At 49.9% G+C, this 22,827-nt stretch overlaps 3 protein-coding genes across 6 annotated transcripts in view; 2 read left to right on the top strand and 1 right to left on the bottom strand.

Annotated features, from left to right (window-relative positions):
• LOC140680909 (uncharacterized) overlaps positions 1-22,827 on the bottom strand; it is a 692,735-nt gene that overhangs the window by 521,567 nt on the left and 148,341 nt on the right. The gene's annotated exons all lie outside the window — the stretch shown is intronic.
• Positions 1,352-7,846, top strand: LOC140680882 (uncharacterized). Of its 2 annotated transcripts, XM_072919774.1 has the most exons (3): positions 1,352-1,609; positions 3,320-3,356; positions 3,936-7,846. In XM_072919774.1, exons 1-3 carry the CDS (start codon positions 1,367-1,369, stop codon positions 5,360-5,362), a joined length of 1,707 nt encoding a protein of 568 aa, XP_072775875.1. In that variant the 5' UTR covers positions 1,352-1,366; the 3' UTR covers positions 5,363-7,846. The 2 variants fall into 2 exon arrangements, with proteins under 2 accessions (XP_072775875.1, XP_072775876.1); XM_072919775.1 differs by lacking the exon at positions 3,320-3,356 and having other exon boundaries at positions 1,471-1,609.
• LOC140680884 (uncharacterized) overlaps positions 22,591-22,827 on the top strand; it is a 421,560-nt gene continuing 421,323 nt past the window's right edge. For both annotated transcript variants that reach the window (XR_012052260.1, XM_072919783.1), the window contains exon 1: positions 22,591-22,785. The gene's annotated coding sequence lies outside the window, so the exon portion shown is untranslated. The remainder of the gene's footprint in view (positions 22,786-22,827) is intronic.

Below are 22,827 nucleotides of genomic sequence, written 5' to 3'. Positions count from 1 at the left end.
TATGAGCCCAGTAACCTCCAGTATGATCCTTGTCACATGCCAGCACTCCCAGTATGGTCCCAGTATAATCCCAGTAACTTCCAATCACTCGCAGGATGGTCCCAGTTGCCTCCAGCTACATCAACCCAGTCAATCCCAGTATGATGCCATTTGCTCCCAGAGTGCTCCGAGTTGCTCCCAGTCACCCCCAGTACAGGGATGCTGTGCATGGTGTGTTCCCAGTCACTCTCAGACACTCCCAGTATTAGTCCAGTCCCTCCCAGTGTGATCCAGAGATGACGCCAGTGTGCTCCCAGTCAGTACCAATATGAACCAGTTGTGCTCCACATGATTTCAGTTGCCCCTTTCACCCTCACTGTCCCTCCCAGTCTCTCACAGTGTCCCCCAGTTCCTTCCAGCATATTCCCACTCACTCCCAGTTCCTTCCAGTGCGATCCCATTTGCTCACAACCGCTCCCAGTCAGCCTCAGTGTCGTGGCACTCACTGCCAGTATGATCCCAGTCACCTCCAGCATGATCCCAGTATAAGCCCAGTCGTTTCCAGTCATCCCCAGCAGGCACCCAGTGACTCCCAGTTCCTCCCAGTTGCTCCTAGCATGATCTCAGTTGCTCACAGCTGCTCCCAGTCACCCTCATCATGCTCCCAGTCACTCCCAGTATATCCCATTTGCCCCCAGCGTGGTCTCAGTTGGCCCCCGTAGGCTCCTACTCTGTGTCAGTATGATCCCAGTACGATCCCAGTCTCCCTCGGGGTGACTGCAGTCTGCCCTGGCATGGGCCCAGCTGCTCCCAGTATGATTCCAGTACAATCCCAGTACAAACCAGTCCTTCCCAGTGCTGCCACTCCTGGCATCCCTGAGCCCTCTCTGCATTCCCCCCTCCTGATCTCCTGAGAGGAGCCCCAAGGGCCGGCAGTGCCCAGGCAGGGTCCCCAGGCAGCCCCAGTTTGGATGTGCAGCCCCCAGTTTCCCCAGTTTGCCTCTCCTTTGGCCCGGGCCGGGTTCCCCCCTGGAACAGCGGCTCTTCCCACACTCCCCACACTCGTAGGGCCTCCCGCTGCAGCTGCCCGAGTGCTTTGGCACAGGCCTTTGCTGCCACAAGCCCTGTCCCAGGCAGGAAGCGCCATCCGGTGTCCTCCTGCCCGTGCTTTGCTGGCTGGATTGTTGAGGGCTCCCAGGTGCCTCTGGATGGGGCTCCTCTGGAGCTCCTGTGGGGCCGTTCCCAGCCGTTTCCAGATGTTCTCAGATGTTCTCAGATGTTCTCCAGATGTTCCCCGCCACACCGCCGTAAAGCAAACCGGGCCTGCCTCTTCGCGACACCCTCACCTCGCCACACCGCCGTAAAGCGAGCCGCGCGGCGCGACAACATGGCGCCGCGCCGTTTGCCTCGGTGTATCCCGGCATGCCCCGCGCCCGCCACAGCCGCCGCCATTCCCGGCAGCCCCCGCGCCGCCCTCCGCAGCCGCCGCCGCCGCCGCTCCGGTGGGTGCCGGGATCGGGGAAAGGGGGAGCGGATCCCGCCGGGATCACCGGGATCAGCGCCGGGATCCGCCCCGAGCTCCGCTGCCGCCCGCAGGTCCCGCAGCGCGCCGCGCCCAGCTGAGGAAATGGTGAGGGAACGGCTCCTTCCCCCCTCCCCCCCACCCCCCCGCGGGTGGGAATGGAACCGGCCCGGAGCGAGCCCCGCCCCCCCCCGCGTGTGGGAATGGAACCGGCCCGGAGCGAGATCCGCCCCCCCCCGCGGGTGGGAATGGAACCGGCCCGGAGCGAGCCCCGCCCCCCCCCCCCCCGGAGCTCCCAGTTCCTCCCAGTTCAAACCAGTAACGCCCCAGTATGGCCCCAGTTCATCCCAGTGAGCCCAAATCCCCTCCCAGTCCATCCCAGTAACGTTCCAGTAACTCCCAGTTCATCCCAGTAACCTCCCGGTTCCCTCCCAGTAACTCCCAGCTTGCTCAGTTCCCATTCCCAGTCCCTCCCAGTGCAATCCCAGTCCCTCCCAGTTTGCCCAGTTTGGCTTCCCAGTCTCTCCCAGTTTGCTCAGTTTGGCTTCCCAGTCCTTCCCAGTTCATCCCAGTATGGCCCCAGTCCATCCCAGTAACTCCCAGTCCATCCCAGTCCATCCCAATCCCCTACCAGTAACCCCAAACCCCAAACCAGTAACTCCCAGTTCATCCCAGTCCATCCCAATCCCCTCCCAGTAACGCTAAAACCCAAACCAGTAACTCCCAGTTTATCCAAGTAACCCCAAACCCCATTCCCAGTTCATCCCAGTCCCTCCCAGTCCCACCCAGTTCATCCCAGTGCAAACCAGTAATGTCCCAGTCCATCCCAGTACCTCCCAATCCCCTCCCAGTAACCCCAAACCCCAAACCAGTAACCTCCCAGTCCATCCCAGTTCATCCCAGTACTAACCAGTTCCATCCCATTCCCTCCCAGTATGATCCCAGTATGGTGTCAGCACAAAAGCAGCCCAGTCCCAGTCCCTCCCAGTATGATCCCAGTATGGTGTCAGGACAAAGCCAGCACAGTCCCAGTCCCTCCCAGTATGATTCCAGAAGAGCCCAGTCCCTCCCAGTGCTGCCACTCCTGGCATCCCCCAGCCCTCTGTGCGTTCCCCCCTCCTGATCTCCTGAGAGGAGCCCCAAGGCCGGCAGTGCCCAGGCAGGGTCCCCAGGCAGCCCCAGTTTGGATGTGCAGCCCCCAGTTTCCCCAGTTTGCCTCTCCTTTGGCCCGGGCCGGGTTCCCCCCTGGAACAGCGGCTGGGAGCAGCCGAGAGCCCCGCGCTGCCCATCCCGACCTGTCCCGGCTCCATCCCCGCTCCTGCCGCGGGCTGCCGGGGCTGCGGGAACGGGAACCGAGGGTGTCGCTGCTGCTGGGGGAGGAGGAGGAGGGAGGGAAGGGCAGGGATGAAGGAGGAGCGGGAGGTGGGGATGGGGAGGAGGAGGAGGAGGGGGTATGGAAGGGGAGGGATGGAAGAGGAGAAGGAGGTGGGGATAGCGAGGGGCAGGAGGAGGAGGAGGAGGAGGGGGGATGGAAGGGAAGGGATAAAGGAGGACAGGCAGGAGGGGACGGGACACAGGAGGAGGAGGAGCGATGGAAGATGAGGGATGAGGGAGCAGAAGGCGGTGGGGTTAGAGAGCAGTAGGAGGGGGAAGGAAGAGCAGGGATGGAGGAGGAGCGGGAGGTGGGCTTAGGGAGGAGGAAGAGGAGGAGGAGGAGGGATGGAAGAGGAGGGGCGGCAGGAAGAGGAAGAGGAGGTTGAAAGGCGTATGGAGCAGAGCAGAGAGAAGCGCGCGGTCGAGCCCTGCCTGAATTCGCAGCCTCCACCTGTGGGATCATCGCCCCCCCATCCCGCAGGTGAGCGGGGAGGGGGAGCTCGGGCCAGGTCTCCTGGGGGGTGCCTGGGTTGGGTTTTTTGGGGAGATGTTTGGAGAAGGAAGAACTGCGAAGCTGAGCGGAAAAGGCCCCTTGGGGGGACTCCTTGGAGCCCCGGCAGCCCAGAGCAGGGAAGAGGGGGAGAAGGGAGCCCGGGAGCCCAAACAGCCCCGGCACCCCTGAATGGGGAGAGCCAAGAGGGGGGAGCTTTTAGGATTGCTGGGACTCCCGGCAGCCTGGGGAGGGCGGGCAGCAAGGAGAAGGGGGACCCCCAATCCAAGCGTGACCCCAGCAGCTGGGACAGGGGGGAGCCCCGAACAGCAAAGGGGAGGGAGCAGGGACGGGGAACCCCTGGGAGGCTTTTTCAGGGCTGGATCTCGGTGTTTGGGAGGTTTTTATGGAGCCCAGGAGGGCAGGGACTTCTAGGGATGGACTGGGACAGAGGGAACTTCAAACTCTGTGTGCTCATCCCTTGTTTTCCCCAAACCAGGATTTCCCATTCCCAGCCCCTGGGAGGCTGCGAGGAAGAGGAAGAACCTCTCCTTGTCCTTCCTCCCCCAGGGCAGAAGCTGAGGATGGAGAGCAGGGAGGACAAATCCCCACGGCAGAACCTGGTGGAAGAGGCCGTTTTGAGCGGCTCCACAGCACAGGAACCCGACGGGGAGGAAAAGACCCGGAGATCCCGCACAAGGAGGAGCTGCAAACGCAGATCACGGGGATCTGAGGGGGAAAGACCCACCCTGGGCCAGGGAGGCGGCCGGAGATGGAGCCAGAGCTCGGAGCTGGGGGTCCCTGAGCAGCTCCATGATGGGGAGAAGCCCCACAAGTGCTCGGAGTGTGGGAAGAGCTTCAGGAGGAGATCCGAACTGATCGTGCACCAGAGGACCCACAGTGGGGAGAAACCCTACGAGTGTGGGGAGTGTGGGAAGAGGTTTCAGACCAGCTCCCGTGTCCTCCTGCACTATCGGGTTCACACAGAGGAGAGGCCCTTCCGCTGCCCCGACTGCGGGAAGGGCTTCAAGTACAACTCGGTCCTCATCACGCACCGGCGCATCCACACAGGGGAGAGGCCCTACAGGTGTTCTGAGTGTGGGAAGGGGTTTCAGACCAGCTCCCATCTCCTCAAGCACTATCGGGTTCACACAGAGGAGAGGCGCTTCCGCTGCCCCGACTGCGGGAAGGGATTCAGGAAGAACTCCCACCTCATCACGCACCGGCGCATCCACACCGGGGAGAGGCCCTACGAGTGTGGGGAGTGTGGGAAGAGCTTCAGCCGGGGCTCCAACCTGATCATGCACCAGAGGACCCACACCGGGGAGAGACCCTATGAGTGTTCTGAGTGTGGGAAGGGATTCAGGGACAACGCCACTCTCATCCAGCATTGCCGCATCCACACTGGGGAGAGGCCCTACGAGTGTGGGGAGTGTGGGAAGAGCTTCAGACACAGGTCTTGCCTGATCAAGCACCAGAGGACCCACACTGGGGAGAGGCCCTACGAGTGTTCCAGGTGTGGGAAGGGGTTTCAGACCAGCTCCTGTCTCCTCCAGCACTATCGGGTTCACACGGAGGAGAGGCCCTTCTGCTGCCCCAACTGCGGGAAGGGATTCAGGCAGAACTACCACCTCCTCAGGCACCAGCGCATCCACACTGGTGAGAGGCCCTACGAGTGTGGGGAGTGTGGGAAGAGCTTCAGCCAGAGCTCCCACCTGATCATGCACCAGAGGATCCACACTGGGGAGAGGCCCTACGAGTGTTCCAAGTGTGGGAAGGGGTTTCAGACCAGCTCCTGTCTCCTCCAGCACTATCGGAGTCACACGGAGGAGAGGCCCTTCTGCTGCCCCGACTGCGGGAAGGGATTCAGGCTCAACTCCACCCTCATCCAGCATCGCCGCATCCACACTGGGGAGAGGCCCTATGAGTGTGGGGAGTGTGGGAAGAGATTCTCAAGGAACTCTCACTTGACCCGACACCAAGGGAGGCACCGGTAAGGGAAGCCCTGCGAGTGCCCCGAGTGCGAGAAGAGCTAAACTCCATCCCCCACTGGAGGACCCACATTGGGCACATCCCTGGTGACCCACATTCCCTGTCATCCATGTTGGGAACACACCTGGCTGCTTCTCCTTTAGTGTTGACCTTTATGTTTTTCTCTTCTCAATCTCTTTGCGCTCCAAAAGCCAAGAGGGATGGATGTTTAACCTTAAAACCACTCACATCCCACTGAAAACAAATGAATTTTAACCCACAGAGGCTCAATCCCTCTTCAAATTGCTTGTTCCCACCTCAAAAAAACCCAATCCCACACCAAACTCACTCGAATCCACAGCTGCCAGGGTGAGATGGGTTTGGGAGGAGATCGGGAGAAGTGGGATCCCAATTTGGAGCAGTGGGATGGGTGGGGCTGGGTGGCTGGGATGTATTTGATAGCAAATAAAACTTTCAGACTTACTGATTTCTTTGCCGTTCATTCCCAGTCTGTGGCAGTTCTGTTTTTCAGGGCACCACCTTCTCAGCTGATTGTGTTTGTGTCCTCCTTTCCCTCCCACCTCTCTTTGCCTGCTCTGTTTCTCTCTCCGTGTCTCCCTTGAGCCAGGGACCTCCAAAGACCCTCCCCCAATTTAATTTCCTCAGGGACCACCAAAGATCCTTCCCTGACTTATTTGAATCCTCCTCTAATTTAATTTCCCCTTCTGCCCCCAATGACCCACCCCTGATTTTTAAATTATTTTATTTCCCAATCATTATTTTAATTCTTAGTTCAAGAGCTGAAGTTATGGAGGCCAGCAGTGAAATGTCTCTGTAGGATTTTGCTCCACTTGGCTTTCAGCCCCTTCTCAAGAGCTCTGCCTTCGAGGGCAAAGGGAATGTCTTTTCCTGGCTGGGAGCTGAAATTCCAGACCTCTGGAATGTGTGCAGGGCCATATAGACTGGGATCAACCAGAGATTGGGATCAAATATGCACTGAGATCCTGTGGTCTAGGATCAACTAAGGACTGGGATAAATTAGGGACTGGGGCCCTACAGACTGGAATGAACTGAACTGGGATCAAATACGGACAAGGATCAAATATGGACTGGGATCCTATGGACTGGTATCAACAAGGGACTCGGATAAAATAGGGACTGGGATCCTACAGACTGGGATCAAATTGGGACTGAGATCATAGGGACTTGGATCAACTGGAGACCTGGATCAACTACGGACTGTGTTCAAATAGAGACTGGGATCTGATGTGGATTGGGATCCTATGGACTGGGATCAAATATAGACTGGGATAAAATTGGGACTGGGGTCAGATATTGAATGGGATCATATGGCCTGGGATCATATGTATTGGGGAAGCTCAAATAGGAAAGCCTTATAAATATGACTGCCTGCCAAAAGGTTTAGAAAATACAGAGACTGAGATGGTAACAAGTTGTGACATACCAAACCGTAGTTACTCGAAAAGTAGAACACAATTGTACAGCCAGGATGAAGACAATCCCCTCTTCTTGTTGAACAATGCCCTTACCTACAGGTGGGTCCGAGGGTCAAATGGACTGTTGGATCTCACCCCAATGTATGGTTCATCCCACACTTGAAACCCTCCCCTGAAGCATCAGGAGTCTGTGACCCCATTGGCCTGAGTCTTGTTCCAGCTCACCTTGAAGCCCCTGACAAGGAGTCCCTGAGGAGCCAGACGCTCTCTTGGAACTTCTGTTCTCTTGGAACTGCCCCTCTCCTGGAACATCCTCTTGGGATCCTCTCTTATCTCCCTCTACCCCTTGCCTCTCCCTTCCCCCACGCCCTCAGGCCTGCTATGGGTCAGGTCTGGTGACTCCAAGCAGGGCCTTTCACCCTCTCTAATAAACCAGATATTCTAAGGGCAGCCTTCAGAGATCTCTCGTCTCCATCCACCCAAAGCGTCCTGGAGTCCAGCGTCCTCGCAGTATGGACTGGGATCAACTAGGGACTGGGATCAAATACAAACTGGGATCAAATATAGTCTGGGATAAAATGGGGACGGGGATCAACTAGGGACTGGGATCCACTAGGGACTGGGATCAAATATGGACTGGGATCAAAGAGGGACTGGGATAAAATAGGGACTGGGATCAAATATAGTCTGGGATAAAAGATGGACTGGGATCTGTTGCAGCATTTTTGAGAGAAAGAGGACATGAGTTATGAAATTTGAGCTACTCCAGTCTAGGCCTCAGATTTAGGCCTGGTGAGGCCTTCAAGCCTCTGACGCAGTTAGAAATTCAGAGTTTGTGGTGCAGATAGAAATAATCTTAAGGTGTGATAGGGACCACTGGGTTGTTTGGGTGTGAATTAGTATAGGTTTTATAGTGTAAGGTGTAGGCCGTTTTAAGGAAAAGGTAAACAATATTAGTTTGGCAATCAGAGTGTCTTTGTTTTTGTAAACTATGTGGAAGCTTATATAAACTACCACCTTATCTTGAATAAAGGGAGAACGCTTGATTAACCACATTGGTTCAGACCTGCGTTTGTCTTGTCCAGCTTTCCATGTTTCTGAGATTCCCTGGCTTTTAGTGGTGCCCGACCAGGGACTCAGGAGGCTCCGAAAAGGCTGCCAAATTACTTTTAGAGTAACGGGCAGTCGAGTTTGAGTCGCGCGACGAAAATTCAGGTCCAAATCACCTCATGGTGACGGGGCCGGGATCCTAAATTCACTTTTTGTGAACGGGGATCAAGTGGAAACGGAGCAGAAGACTCCTAACTCCGAATTGGGCCATTTTCCCAATGGGAGAAAAAGACTCTTCGCATTGTTGTTTGTTTGCGAGAGTCCGTTGGAGCAGTGGGAAGACCTCGGCGTTCACAAGGGACCCGAACGGCGGGTGTGGACGTGGCCGGGGCCAGAAAGCTGGAGCGGGGGTGCCGCCTTGCCGAAGAAAAGCGAGAGCGAAGCAAACCACGGAAGTTGGAGGTAAGCCGCGGAGAGAGAGAAAGGGTGAAAGTTCACCATGGATGGGGATCTGCAGGCTTCAGTGCGGCTTCTCTTTCATATTCTCTCAAAGAGAGCTGAAAAAGTTAAAGAAGCCGATTTAGAACAGTTGGTCCTTTGGGCAAGAAGCAAAGGCAAGCTGCAAAAGCCTTCGCTGATTTTTAGTGAAACCGAATGGCAAGAGCTGGGGCAGCTGCTTTGGGATGCAGTCATAGAGGGCAAAAAGGACAAGAAAACACTATTGGAGCTCGGAGGCGTTTGGAAGAAAGTTTTACATACCTTACAGAGCATGGCCACGGAGAAAAAAGCAGCAGAAGCTGCAATTCAGGCATTTGAGCAATCCACATCAGAACAGACAGAAGCTCAAAAGCTATCTCGGGTTGAAAAATTTTTTAATGTTTGTAATATGCGGCCAGTGCGAGGGCAGAAAGCTCCAGTCAGTCCCTCTGTCAGACATTTTGTCGCTCGTTGGGAGGAAAGCGCAGAGCCAGGCGGCACAGGGCCGGCCGACACGGGATAAAACGGACGCATGGCTGCGCCTGGAGCGGAACTGTGCTCGCAAGCAGCGGATGTTAACAGCTCGGCGGTTTCGCGAAATGCGGCAGACCAGGAAGTGGCCCTCCCGGGTCCCTCAGGAGGCGGGGAGACACCTCAGGAGGCAGGCGGAGTTGGTGACGAAACAGGGCTGAGTCAGGAGGAGGAACTCGGGGGCGGAGACCAGGGCGGAGAAGGGAGCGAGGCGGCGCTGGCCCCTCGCCCCCCCGCAGCGGCAGCGGCGGCGGCTGCCACCGATGCGTGCAAACGCAGAGGAGCAGCTCGCCGGTACCCGGCGGCGACGGCGGCGGCAGCCAGCAACCTGGCGCGGTTTGGAGGGGCTGGGCACCCCAATGCTAGCGGAGTGGCAGAAGCAGCCACCCAAACAACACCAGAGCAGAGCCCTGAAAATGCCAGTTCCCACTCCACCACGGTAGCTCTATGCTGCCCCCTCCCACCGAGTTCAGATTCTGACGACTCAGAGCCAGACCTTTCTGTTGTTAATTGCAGCAGGGACAAGCGATCACAGAACAAGATACAAAGACCAAATACGTTACAGAAAAAAAAAATAGCCCGCCTTGCCACCCTCTCAAATCGTCAGGCTCAACCAGTGGAACCTTCCACTGGCCAGCAATTGGCATTGCCAGCAGTTTTAAAAAATCCATTGCAGTCGCAATGGGCATCAGTTGTGAAGGATGCTCTTTTAGACGGTGACTGGAAGGCTGTCAGCTCCCTGGCTTGTCCTGTTATAGTGTCTAATGGGAATGCCATCTGGGAGCCCCATGACTGGAAAATCCTACAATCAGCTAAGCAGACAGTCACCACTTATGGGATCAGATCAGAAGCAGCCAGGAACATCATTCAGTATATATTCACAGCAGATGTGCTTTGTCCTGGTGATTCATCTAACACTGCATCCCTGCTCCTGACCCCTTCCCAATTTCTCATATTTGAAAGGGAATGGAGGCGGTTGGCAATTGAAGAGGCCAACAAACACACAAATGTGGGGGACCCCTTTTATGGAGTCCAGCCAGATATGCTGACTGGGCAGGGACCATATGCAACCAATCAGATACAACTTACCTTTCCCGTTGAAATGCATCAACTGTCACAGCAATTGGCCCATCAAGCTTTGCTTTTGGTACCAGACAAGAAAAAGTCAGCATCCTATGCCACCATAAAGCAAGGAGCCACTGAACCATTTGGACAATTTATTGATAGGCTGTCAGCTGCTTTGCAGGACGCACCTGACGTGCCACCAGATGTTCAGGAACATTTATTCCGATCCCTTGCTTTTGAAAATGCTAACCCACACACAAGAACCATCTTAGCAACCCTTCCTCAAAGCTGTCCAGTCAATGAGATGCTTGTCAGAGCCACACGCGCAGAACAAAGCAACCAAGCTGCAGCATTCACCGCAACCATCCAAGATGCCATGCAACAACAAGGACACATCATTGCAGCTGCTTTATCAAGCAACAATACAAGGAGACAGAAGACGTAATGAAAAAGTATAGCAATACTGAGTGTTTTCCAAGATACCAAGAAGGATGGACATTATGCAAATCAAAGTTATTTCAAATACAATGTGGATGAAAATTACTGTAAAAAAAAAAAGATAGAAATGTTAATAATGATTTAATTGCCAAAAATGTCTTTGAAAACAAAGATTTGAGAAAAGTCAGTCAGATGGAATGTTGGCATTGAGTTCACAATTTCTGTTTTTGAGTTTTTATAGATAATAATATAAGTGATTACGATTTTTGAGTTTTATAGATAATAAGATAAATGATAATTGTCAAGTTTTTGTAGGTAATGAAAAGTAATGATTGTTACTAATGTTATATGAATGCTTTGAAAAGTTTGTTTTAAACTATTTTAAACATTTCTTGTTGATAAGCTGATCATATAATCTAAGTTGTCTGATTTTTGTGATAAGAATTATTATTAAGATGTTAAGATATTGAGGTGTTGTTTTAATATTTACAGTCAGTTTTTAAAGCCAGGGAACCTCAGGAAAACGGGAAACTGGACAAGACAAACGCACATCCAATCAATATGATTAATGCAACGTTCTCCGTTTATTCAAAATCAGGCGGTAGTTTATATAAGCTTCTATATAGTTTACAGAAACAAAGACACTCTGATTGGTAGGCTAACATTGTTTACCTTTTCCTTAAAACGGCCTACACTGTACACCATAAAACCTATACTAGTTCACACCCCGTGGTCCCCACAGTACCTTAAGACTATTTTCTATCTGCGCCACAACTCTGAATTTCTAACTGCGTCAGAGGCCTGAAGGCCCCACCAGGCCTCAATCTGAGGCCTAGCCTGGAGTAGCTCAACTTTCACAATTCATGCCCTCTTTCTCTCAAAAATGCTGCAACAATTCCCTCTTTTTCTTTTGAGCTACTCAGGCTGGAGTGAAGGTGCAATGAACCAATTTTTGCCCACACTGTAAAAAACACGGTATAACAATTTAAATAACTATAAAGATAAAAAAAAATGCAATACCCTTTGACCCAGCTAACACGAAAGAAACAATCTTAATTTTAAACATAAACTATAACTTCTAATAAACTAACTTCTGATAAATCTAACTTCACACTTATGATATTTCAACTTATTTTCTCTGAACTCTACAAAATTAATTTTCATCGGAACTGGATTCATCACGGGATGTTCCAGGCGAACTGTTGTTGTTCACGTTGTTATCACTGCGGGTTGATATCTTTTTCATCTATTTTTAAAATTCTGTTTCTGCCTTTTCGTATCAATGCAGCAAGAGCATCTGTCCTGCCCATCACACGACTTCTTGGTTGGATGGGTAAAAACACTCACTCAAGTAGAATTTCTGCTGATCCACGTTGGGACCTCCCTCTTTTTCTTTTGCCATTGAAAGACAATGGCAAGATGAACAGAAAAATCACAGGCATTACTAAAACTTATTAAAAACTTAGCAAAAAAAAAAAAAAATCTATAACATCATTAAAAACACACTTATTAAAAAAAACTCAAAGCCCACGATCTTCTGTGGGTGAAACACAAATCTTTGCACAATCCACTTTTGCTGTGCATCCTCTGATCCACTTATGGAGAGATCAGTGCCCTCTTGCAATTGAGAAGTTCCACATTCTTCACTGAAATCCATTTTGATTCTGCACCTGTTAAAACACAAACAAACCCAACACCCCCACAGGGACTGGAGGGTCCTCTCTCAATTCTGTTCCCTAAAACTTGCATGAAGAAATGGAAATATCAACATCTTTGTTATAAACATGAAAAACATTAAGAACAAAACAATGCATATAGTAAAGAAACTAACAACAAATAAAAATCAATCAAATAATATACAATCAATATTACATATAAAATCACAGTTACCAAGTGCTACACTATCAAATTGTCATCCCAGAGTCTGCAGCAGCTGAAAAACCTTAAAACAACAGAGATTTGGATAAAACATGTCCGGATCATGCTTCTCCAAACTCCCTTTGAGGCTCAGCTGTCCTGTATGGTCAAATTGTCAAGCCAAAAGGACTTGAATACTTTTTTGATGCAGAAAACATCTGGATCAATCACACCATCCACGTAGAGCCAGAGCCTGGCCAGAGCTCGAACTCTAATTGGAGGATATGTTTAAAGCAAAAGTCTTAAAAATAACAGTTATAAGTGAAAAACCTTATTATTAACAATTTATCAAAACATCAAATAATTGAACTTGTCTAAAATTTCCTTCAAGACAAAAATTCCCTAAATACAACAAACCTTTTCTTCAAAAATCTGAGAATTTGAAGTCTGAAATCTTGAACCAGAACTTGGACTATAAATTTTTAAAAGATGAACTGCAGCTGCATAGAAAATTGAATAAAGAAAACACATGAGTAGTTAAAAAATCAAACACACAGGATCCTGAAAAACACATCTTACAATCAATCACCTAAAAAAAAACCCCATAAAACATATGAAAACTGACTGTAAATATTAAAACAACACCTCAATACCTTAACATCTTAATAATAATTCTTATCACAAAAATCAGACAACTTACATTATATGATCAATCTATTAACAAGAAATGTTTAAAATAGTTTCAAAGCATTCATATAACATTAGTAACAATCACTACTTATCATTACCTATAAAAACTTGACAATTATTATTTATCTTATTATCTATAAAAACTCAAAAACAGAAATTGTGAACTCAATGCCAACATTCCATCTGACTGACTTTTCTCAAATCTTTGTTTTCAAAGACATTTTTGGCAATTAAATCATTATTAACATTTCTATTTTTTTTTTTTTTTACAGTAATTTTCATCCACATTGTATTTGAAATAACTTTGATTTGCATAATGTCCATCCCTCTTGGCATCATGGAAAACACTCAGTACTGCTATACTTTTTCATTACGTCTTTTGTCTCCTTGTGTTGTTGCTTGATAAAGCAGCTGCAATGATGTGTCCTTGTTGTTCAATTGCATCCTGGATGGTTGCGGCGAATGCCGCAGCTTGGTTGCTCTGTTCTGCGCGTGTGGCTCTGACAAGCATCTCATCGACTGGACAGCCCTGAGGGAGGGTGGCTAGGATGGTTCTTGTGGGTGGGTTAGCATTCTCAAAAGCAAGGGATCGGAATAAATGTTCCTGAACGTCTGGTGGCACGTCAGGTGCATCCTTTAAAGCAGCTGACAGCCTATCAATAAATTGTCCAAATGGTTCAGTGGCTCCTTGCTTTATGGTGGCATAGGATGCTGACTTTTTCTTGTCTGGTACCAAAAGCAAAGCTTGATGGGCCAATTGCTGTGACAATTTATGTATTTCAACAGGAAAGGTAAGTTGCACCTGATTGGTTGCATATGGTCCTCGCCCAGTCAGCATATCTGGCTGGACTCCAAAAAAGGGGTCTCCCGCATCTGTGTGTTTGTTGGCCTCCTCAATTGCCAACCGCTTCCATTCCCTTTCAAACATGAGGAATTGAGAAGGTGTCAGAAGCAGGGATGCAATGTTAGACGAATCACTAGGACAAAGCACATCTGCTGTGAATATATACTGAATGATGTTCCTGGCTGCTTCTGATCTGATCCCATAAGCGGTGACTGTCTGCTTAGCTGATTGTAGGATTTTCCAGTCATGGGGCTCCCAGATGGCATTCCCATTAGACACTATTACAGGACAAGCCAGGGAGCTGGCAGCTTTCCAGTCACCGTCTAAAAGAGCATCTTTCACAACTGGCGCCCATCGGGACTGCAAGGGATTTTTTAAAACTGCTGGCGATGCCAATTGCTGGCCAGTGGAAGGTTCCACTGGTTGAGCCTGACGATTCGAAAGTGTGGCAAGGCGGGCTATTTTTTTCTGTAACGTATTTGGTCTTTGTATCTTGTTCTGTGATCGCGTGTCCCTGCTGCAATTGACAACCGGAAAGTCTGGCTCTGAGTCGTCAGAATCTGAACTCGGTGGGAGTGGGCTGCGCAGCGCTACCGTGGTGGGATGGGAACTGGCATTTTCGGGGCTCTGCTCTGGTGTTGTTTGGGTGGCTACTTCTGCCACTCAGCTAGCATTGGGGTGTCCAGCCCCTCCAAACCGCGCCAGGCTGCTGGCCGCGGCCGCTGCCGCCGGCAGGTATCGGCGAGCCGCTCCTCTGCGTTTGCATGCACCGGTGGCAGCCGCCGCCGCTGTCGCTGCGGGGGGGCGCGGGGCCAGCGCCGCCTCGCTCCCGTCTCCGCCCTGGTCTCTGCCTTGATCTCCGCCCCTGAGTTCCTCCTCCTGACTCAGCCCTGTTTCGTCACCAGCTCCGCCTGCCTCCTCAGGTGTCTCCCCGCCTCCCGAGGGACCCGGGAGGGCCCCTTCCTGGTCTTCCGCATTTCGCGAAACCACCGAGCTGTTAACATCCGCTGCTCGTGAGCACACTTCCGCTCCGGGCGCAGCCACATCCCTGCTTTGTCTCGCGCCGGCCGGCCCCGCGCTGCCCGGCTCCGTGCCGCCCTCCAAACGAGCAACAACATCTCTGACAGAGGGGCTGACTGGGGCTTTCTGCCCGCGCACTGGCCGCATATTACAAACATTAAAGAATTTTTCAACCCGCGATGGCTTTCGCGTTTCTATTTGTTCTGCTGTGGACTGCTCAAATGCTCGAATTGCAGCTTCCGCTGCCTCTTTCTCCGCGGCCATGCTCTGTAAGGTATGTGAAACTTTCTTCCAAACACCTCCAAGCTCTAATAGTGTTTTCTTGTCCTTTTTGCCCTCTATCACTGCAACCCAAAGCAGCTGCCCCAGCTCTCGCTATTCGGTTTCACTAAAAAGCAGGGAAGGTTTTTGCAGCTTGCCTTTGCTTCTTGCCCAAAGGACCAACTGTTCTAAATCGGCTTCTTTAACTTTTTCAGCTCTCTTTGAGAGAATATGAAAGAGCAGCCGCACTGAAGCCTGTAAATCTCCATCCATGGTGAACTTTCACCCTCTCTGTCTGTCTGCGGCTTACCTCACCTCCGCGGGCTGCTTCGCTCTCGCTTTTCTTTGGCAAGGCAGCAGCTCCGCTCCAGCTCCCCGGCCTCGGCCACATCCACCCCCGCCATTCGGGTCTCTTGTGAATGCCGAGGTCTTCCCAGTGCTCCACGGACTCTCGCAAACAAACAACAATGCGAAGAGTCTTTTTCCTCCCGTTGGGAACGGCCCAATTCGGAGTTTGGAGACTTCTGCTCCGTCCCACTTGATCCCCGTTCACAAAAAGTGAATTTGGGATCCCGGTCCCGTCACCATGAGGCGATTTGGACCTGAATTTCTGTCGCGCGACTCAAACTCGACTGCCCGTTACTCTAAAAGTAATTTGGCAGCCTTTTCGGAGCCTCCTGAGTCCCTGTGCGGGCGCCACTTAAAGCCAGGGAACCTCAGGAAAACGGGAAACTGGACAAGACAAACGCACATCCAATCAATATGATTAATGCAACGTTCTCCGTTTATTCAAAATCAGGCGGTAGTTTATATAAGCTTCTATATAGTTTACAGAAACAAAGACACTCTGATTGGTAGGCTAACATTGTTTACCTTTTCCTTAAAACGGCCTACACTGTACACCATAAAACCTATACTAGTTCACACCCCGTGGTCCCCACAGTACCTTAAGACTATTTTCTATCTGCGCCACAACTCTGAATTTCTAACTGCGTCAGAGGCCTGAAGGCCCCACCAGGCCTCAATCTGAGGCCTAGCCTGGAGTAGCTCAACTTTCACAATTCATGCCCTCTTTCTCTCAAAAATGCTGCAACAAGTTTTCATATGTTTTATTGTCTTTCTAGGTGATTGATTGCAAGATGTGTTCTTTCAGGATCCTGTGTTTTTGACTCTTTAATTACTCATGTGATTTTTTTTTTTGTCTAATCTTCTATGCAGCTGCAATTCATCTTCTTTTAAAAATTTTTTGTCCAAATTTTGGTTCAAGATTTCAGACTTCAAATTTTCAGATTTTTGAAGAAAAGGTTTATTGTATTTAGAGAATTTTTGTCTTGAAGGAAATTTCTGACAGGTTCAATTATTTGATGTTTTGATAAATTGTTAATAATAAGGTTTTTTACTTATAACTGTTATTTCTAAGACTTTTGTTTTAAACATATCCTCCAATTAGAGTTCGAGCTCTGGCCAGGCTCTGGCTCTACGTGGATGGTGTGATTGATCCAGATGTTTTCTGCATCAAAAAGTATTCAAGTCCTTTTGGCTTGACAATTTGACCATACAGGACAGCTGAGCCTCAAAGGGAGTTTTGGAGAGACATGATCCGGACATGTTTTATCCAAATCTCTGTTGTTTTATGGTTTTTCAGCTGCTGCAGACTCTGGGATGACAATTTGATAGTGTAGCACTTGGTAACTGTGATTTTATATGTAATATTGATTGTATATTATTTGATTGATTTTTATTTGTTGTTAGTTTCTTTACTATGTGCATTGTTTTGTTCTTAATGTGTTTTTTTATGTTTATAACAAAGATGTTGATATTTCCATTTCTTCATGCAAGTTTTAGGGAACAGAATTGAGAGAGGACCCTCCAGTCCCAGTGGGGGTGTTGGGTTTGTTTGTGTTTTAACAGGTGCAGAATCTAGATGGATTTCAGTGAAGAATGTGGAACTTATCAATTGCAAGAGGGCACTGATCTCTCCACAAGTGGATCAGAGGATGCACAGCAAAAGTGGATTGTGCAAAGATTTGTGTTTCACCCACAGAAGATCGTGGGCTATGAGTTTTTTTTTTATAAGTGTGTTTTTAATGATGTTATAGAATTTTTTTTTTTTTGCTAAGTTTTTAATAAGTTTTAGTAATGCCTGTGATTTTTCTGTTCATCTTGCCATTGTCTTTCAATGGCAAAAGAAAAAGAGGGAGGTCCCAACGTGGATCAACAGCAATTCTACTTGAGTGAGTGTTTTTACCCATCCAACCAAGAAGTCGTTTGATGGACAGGACAGATGCTCTTGCTGCATTGATACGAAAAGGCAGAAACCGAATTTTAAAAATAGATGAAAAAGATACCAACCTTCAGTGATAACAACGTCAATAACAACAGTTTACCTGGAACATCCCTGATGAATCCAGTTCTGATGAAAATTAATTTTGTAAAGTACAGAGAAATAAGTTGAAATATCAGAAGTGTGAAGTTAGATTTATCAGAAGTTAGTTTATTAGAAGTTATAGTTTATGTTTAGAATTAAGATTGTTTCTTTCATGTTAGACAGGGCATTCAAAAACCTGAGAAGAATGTGGTGGGCCTCAATGTTTTTATTAAGCAGTGTTTTGGTTGTTGAAGTATTTGGAATCCTTGACATTGAGAAGAGAGAAAATATGTGGATCACTTGGGCCAAACAAACTAGGCAAGATTAATTCTGCCTGTTGTTAGCCACACCATTTAACCCCCTTTTTATACTTGTTAAATTGGAGTCTCGTTGGGTCCCATGGCAGAGTTCAAAACTTGGACCCAAGCTCAAATAAATTTAAATAGCACTCTGGGAGCGCAAGCTGTTGCATTTGTGCAAAACCTTAAATTTACTGATGACAGTTTTCAAGAATTTAGTCTTTTGGGTTTTGTCCCAGGAAATTACTGTTTGATATTTGGATCTTATGCTACCAAACCAACTCAAGAAAATGGAAAATTGACAGATGATGACACTTGGTTGTCTCCCAGATCACCATTGTATTACAACTATTCAGAATATTGTAACAATTCGACTCAATCTGTGACACCGCCAAGAGGTGGTGCAGGAAAACTGCCCCCAGGAACCTTCCTCATTTGTGGGGACCGAGCCTGGTCAGCAGTCCCTCAGAATGCTAGGGGAGGCCCATGTTATATTGGTAGGTTGACGCTTTTTACTCCCACCATACATCAGGTTCTCGAATTGCCTCAGAAGACTCAACGAGCAAAACGCAGTGTTCTCCAAATGGACCCTAATTGTAAAGATATAGTGTCATTGTGGGGGCGTGCCTCTGTAGTAGTAGCTTCACTCTTTGCCCCAAGGGTCGCCTCATCAAAAGCGCTCACACAATTGAGAACTCTAGCCTGCTGGACAGGAAAACTAATTAATATCACATCTAAAGTGATAAGTGAGCTTGCTGCAGATGTAGACGATACCCGTCATGCGGTTCTACAAAACAGAGCTGCAATTGATTTCCTTCTTTTAGCACAAGGACATGGGTGCGGAGAATTTGAGGGCATGTGCTGCATGAATTTGTCTGACCATTCTCAATCGATTTATAAACAGTTAACGCAATTGAAGGACAAAATGAAAAAACTTACTGTAGTGGACACTCCATTTGATAACTGGCTCAATTCTTTAGGTTTTTCTGGCTGGGACAAAGACTTAATTCGTTTTGGTATTGTACTTCTTTTTATCTTTATAGTGATTTTAATTGTTATACCGTGTTTTTTACAGTGTGTGCAAAAATTAGTTAATCGCGCCTTCACTTCAGCCTGGGTAGCTCAAAAAGAAAAAGAGGGAATTGTTGCAGCATTTTTGAGAGAAAGAGGACATGAGTTATGAAATTTGAGCTACTCCAGTCTAGGCCTCAGATTTGGGCCTTGTGAGGCCTTCAAGCCTCTGACGCAGTTAGAAATTCAGAGCTTGTGGCGCAGATAGAAATAGTCTTAAGGTGTGATGGGGACCACTGGGTTGTTTGGGTGTGAATTAGAATAGGTTTTATAGTGTAAGGTGTAGGCCGTTTTAAGGAAAAGGTAAACAATATTAGTTTGGCAATCAGAGTGTCTTTGTTTTTGTAAACTATGTGGAAGCTTATATAAACTACCACCTTATCTTGAATAAAGGGAGAACGCTTGATTAACCACATTGGTTCAGATCTGCGTTTGTCTTGTCCAGCTTTCCGTGTTTCTGAGATTCCCTGGCTTTTGGGATCAAATACGGACTGGAATCAAATATAGTCTGGGATAAAATAGGGACGGGGATCCTACAGATTGAGATCGTAGAGACTGGGATAAACTGGACTGAGATCAAATAGGGACTGGGATCAACTCGAGATTGGGATCAAATAAGGAACTGGGACGAAATAGGGTCTGGGATCAACTCGAGATTGGGATCAAATATGGATTGGGATCCTATGGACTGGGATAAATTGGACTGAGAAAGCCTGGAATGGAATCAAATAGGGCCTGGGACCCTATGGACTGGGATCCTATGGACTGGAATCCTATAGACTGGGATAAAAATGGGAATGGGATCAAATAGGGACTGAGACCGTATGGACTGGGATTATATGGAACTTGAATTACATGTAACTGGGATCCTATGGACTGGGATAAACTGGATTTGGGATTATATGGAATTGAGGTCCTATGCAACGGAATAAATGGAATTGGGATAGCCTGGAATCGAATGGCATCAAACAGGGCCTGGGACCCTGTGGACTAGGATTATATGGAACTGGGATCCTATGGATTGGGATAAAAATAGGAATGTGATCAAATAAGGACTGGGACCCTATGGACGAGGATAAAATGAAGTGAGATTAAATAGGGAATGGGATCAACTAGAGATTGGGATCCAATATGGACTGGGATCCAATGGATTTAGATAAAATGTACTGGGATTATATGGAATTGAGATCCTATGGAACGGAATAAACTGGACTGGGATACCCTGGAATGGAATCAAATAGGGCCTGGGACCCTATGGACCACGATTATATGGATCTAGGATCCTACTGACTGGGATAGCCTGGACTGGGATAAACTGGAATGGGATTCTATGGAACTGGGATCCTATGGACTGGAATAAAAAAGGGAATGGGATCAAATAAGGACTGGGACCCTATGGACAAGGTTAAATTGGAATGGGATAAAATAGGGAATGGTATCAAATAAGGACTGAAACCATATGGATTGAGAGGAACTGGACTGGATTTATATGGCACTGGGATTACATGGAACTGGGATCCTCTGGACTGTGATAAAGTAGACTGGGATTCTATGGAACTCAGATTATATGTAATTCGGATCCTATGGACTGGGATAAAATAGGGACTGGGACCCTGTGGAATGCAATCCTATGGACTGGGACCATACAGACCGGGATAACCTGGCCTGGGATCCTCTAGACTGGGACTGAACAGACTGGGACCATATGGATCAGGACCATACAGACTGGGATAAACAGGACTGAGATGACATGGACTGGGATCCTACAGACACGGACCGGACAAATCCCAGTACAAACTGGGATGGCATGGAAGAGCAGGGGTGAAGAAGGAGAGCGAGTAGGGCTGGAAACAGGAGAAGGAAATGGGGAAAGGGAGGAGGAGGAGGGGGGATGGAAGGTAAGGGATAAAGGAGGACAGGTAGGAAGAGATGGGACACAGGAGGAGGAGGAGAAGCGATGGAAGATGAGGGATGAGGGAGAAGAAGGCGGTGGGGTTAGAGAGCAGGAACACCCACATTGGGCACAGCTCTGGTGACCCACATTCCCTGTGATCCATGTTGGGAACACACCTGGCTGCTTCTCCTTTCGTGCTGACCTTCATTTTTTTCTCTTCTCAATCTCTCTGTGCTCCAAGGGCCAAGAGGGATCTATCTTTCACCTCAAAACCACTCACATCCCACAGAAAACAAATGAATTTTAACCCACAGAGCCTTAATCCCACCTCAAATTGCTTGTTCCCACCGCAAAAAAAAAGTTAATCTCATGCCAAACTCACTCAATTCCACAGCAGCCAGGCTGAGATGGGGCTGGGAGGAGATTGGGAGAAGTGAGACCCAATTTGGAGCGGTGGGATGGGGACTGTGTGGGGCTGGGTGGCTGGGATGTATTTGATAGCAAATAAAACTTCCAGACTTACTGATTTCTTTGCCGTTCATTCCCAGTCCGTGGCAGTTCTGTTTGCAGAGCGCCGCCTCACAGAGCGTCCCCTCACAGTTCCGCCCTTGGCCTGAGCCGCCCCTTTCCCCTCACGGTCCCGCCCTTTCCTCGCCCCTTTCCCCTCACGGTCCCGCCCTTTCCTCGCCCCCTTTCCCCTCACGGTCCCGCCCTTTCCTCGCCCCCTTTCCCCTCACGGTCCCGCCCTTTCCTCGCCCCTTTCCCCTCACGGTCCCGCCCTTTCCTCGTCCCCTTTCCCCTCACGGTTCGGCCTTTGGGAGCGGGGATTGTGTGGGGCACTATGGTGTCTGTGCAAAGCCAGTACAGTCCCATTCGACCCCAGTACGGTTCCAGTATGATCCCAGTATGATACCAGTACAGTTCCAGTCACTCCCAGTAGGATCCCAGTAGGATTCCGGTAGAGCCCAGTCCCTCCCAGCACTGCCGGGGAGGAGGAGGAAGAGGAGGGGGGATGGAAGAGGAGAAGGAGGTGGGGACGGGACACAGGAGGAGGAGGAGGAGCGATGGAAGATGAGGGATGAGGGAGCAGAAGGCGGTGGGGTTAGAGAGCAGCTCTCCAGCACTGGGGATGGCTGCTGAAGATCACAACATGCAGGATCTTAGTGCTCCTCAGTGTTTCCCAGATCCCACTCTGGAGGAGTTTGGATGGTATTCTGGAAGAGGAAAGGAAAAAAAAACAGTCCAGGGAAAAAATTGAACTGCTTAACTAACCTAACTAGGAAGCAAAGGCAAAAGCAGCAGCAAGCAAAGCAAGCCAGGGCAGCGGGCAGCGGGCAGCGGACACACAGACATGGGGACACACGGACACGGGGACACACGGACACGGGGACACACAGACACAGGACACACGGACACGGGGACACACGGACACGGGACACAGGGACACGGGGACACACGGACACGGTGACACACGGACACGGGACACAGGGACACGGGGACACACGGACACGGGACACACAGACACAGGACACACGGACACGGGGGCACACGGACACGGAGCTGCCAGCTCTCCTGCCTCCCGCTGCAGCTGCCCGAGTGCTTTGGCACAGGCCTTTGCTGCCACAAGCCCTGTCCCAGGCAGGAAGCGCCATCCGTGTCCTCCTGCCCGTGCGTTGCTGGCTGGATTGCTGAAGGCTCCCAGGTGGCTCTGGAGCTCCTGTGGGGCCGTTCCCAGCCGTTCCCAACCGTTTCCAGATGTTCTCAGATGTTCTTCAGATGTTCTCCAGATGTTCCCCGCCACACTGCCGTAAAGCAAACCGCGCCTGCCTCTTCGCGACACCCTCACCTCGCCACACCGCCGTAAAGCGAGCCGCGCGGCGCGACAACATAGCGCCGCGCCGTTTGCCTCGGTGTATCCCGGCATGCCCCGCGCCCGCCACAGCCGCCGCCATTCCCGGCAGCCCCCGCGCCGCCCTCCGCAGCCGCCGCCGCCGCTCCGGTGGGTGCCGGGATCGGGGAAAGGGGGAGCGGATCCCGCCGGGATCACCGGGATCAGCGCCGGGATCCGCCCCGAGCTCCGCTGCCGCCCGCAGGTCCCGCAGCGCGCCGCGCCCAGCTGAGGAAATGGTGAGGGAACGGCTCCTTCCCCCCTCCCCCCCACCCCCCCGC

The sequence above is a fragment of the Taeniopygia guttata genome, chromosome 30 (genome assembly GCF_048771995.1).
Source record: "Taeniopygia guttata chromosome 30, bTaeGut7.mat, whole genome shotgun sequence".
Taxonomy (NCBI): Eukaryota; Metazoa; Chordata; class Aves; order Passeriformes; family Estrildidae; genus Taeniopygia; species Taeniopygia guttata.
This window is presented reverse-complemented; position numbering and strand designations above follow the sequence as displayed.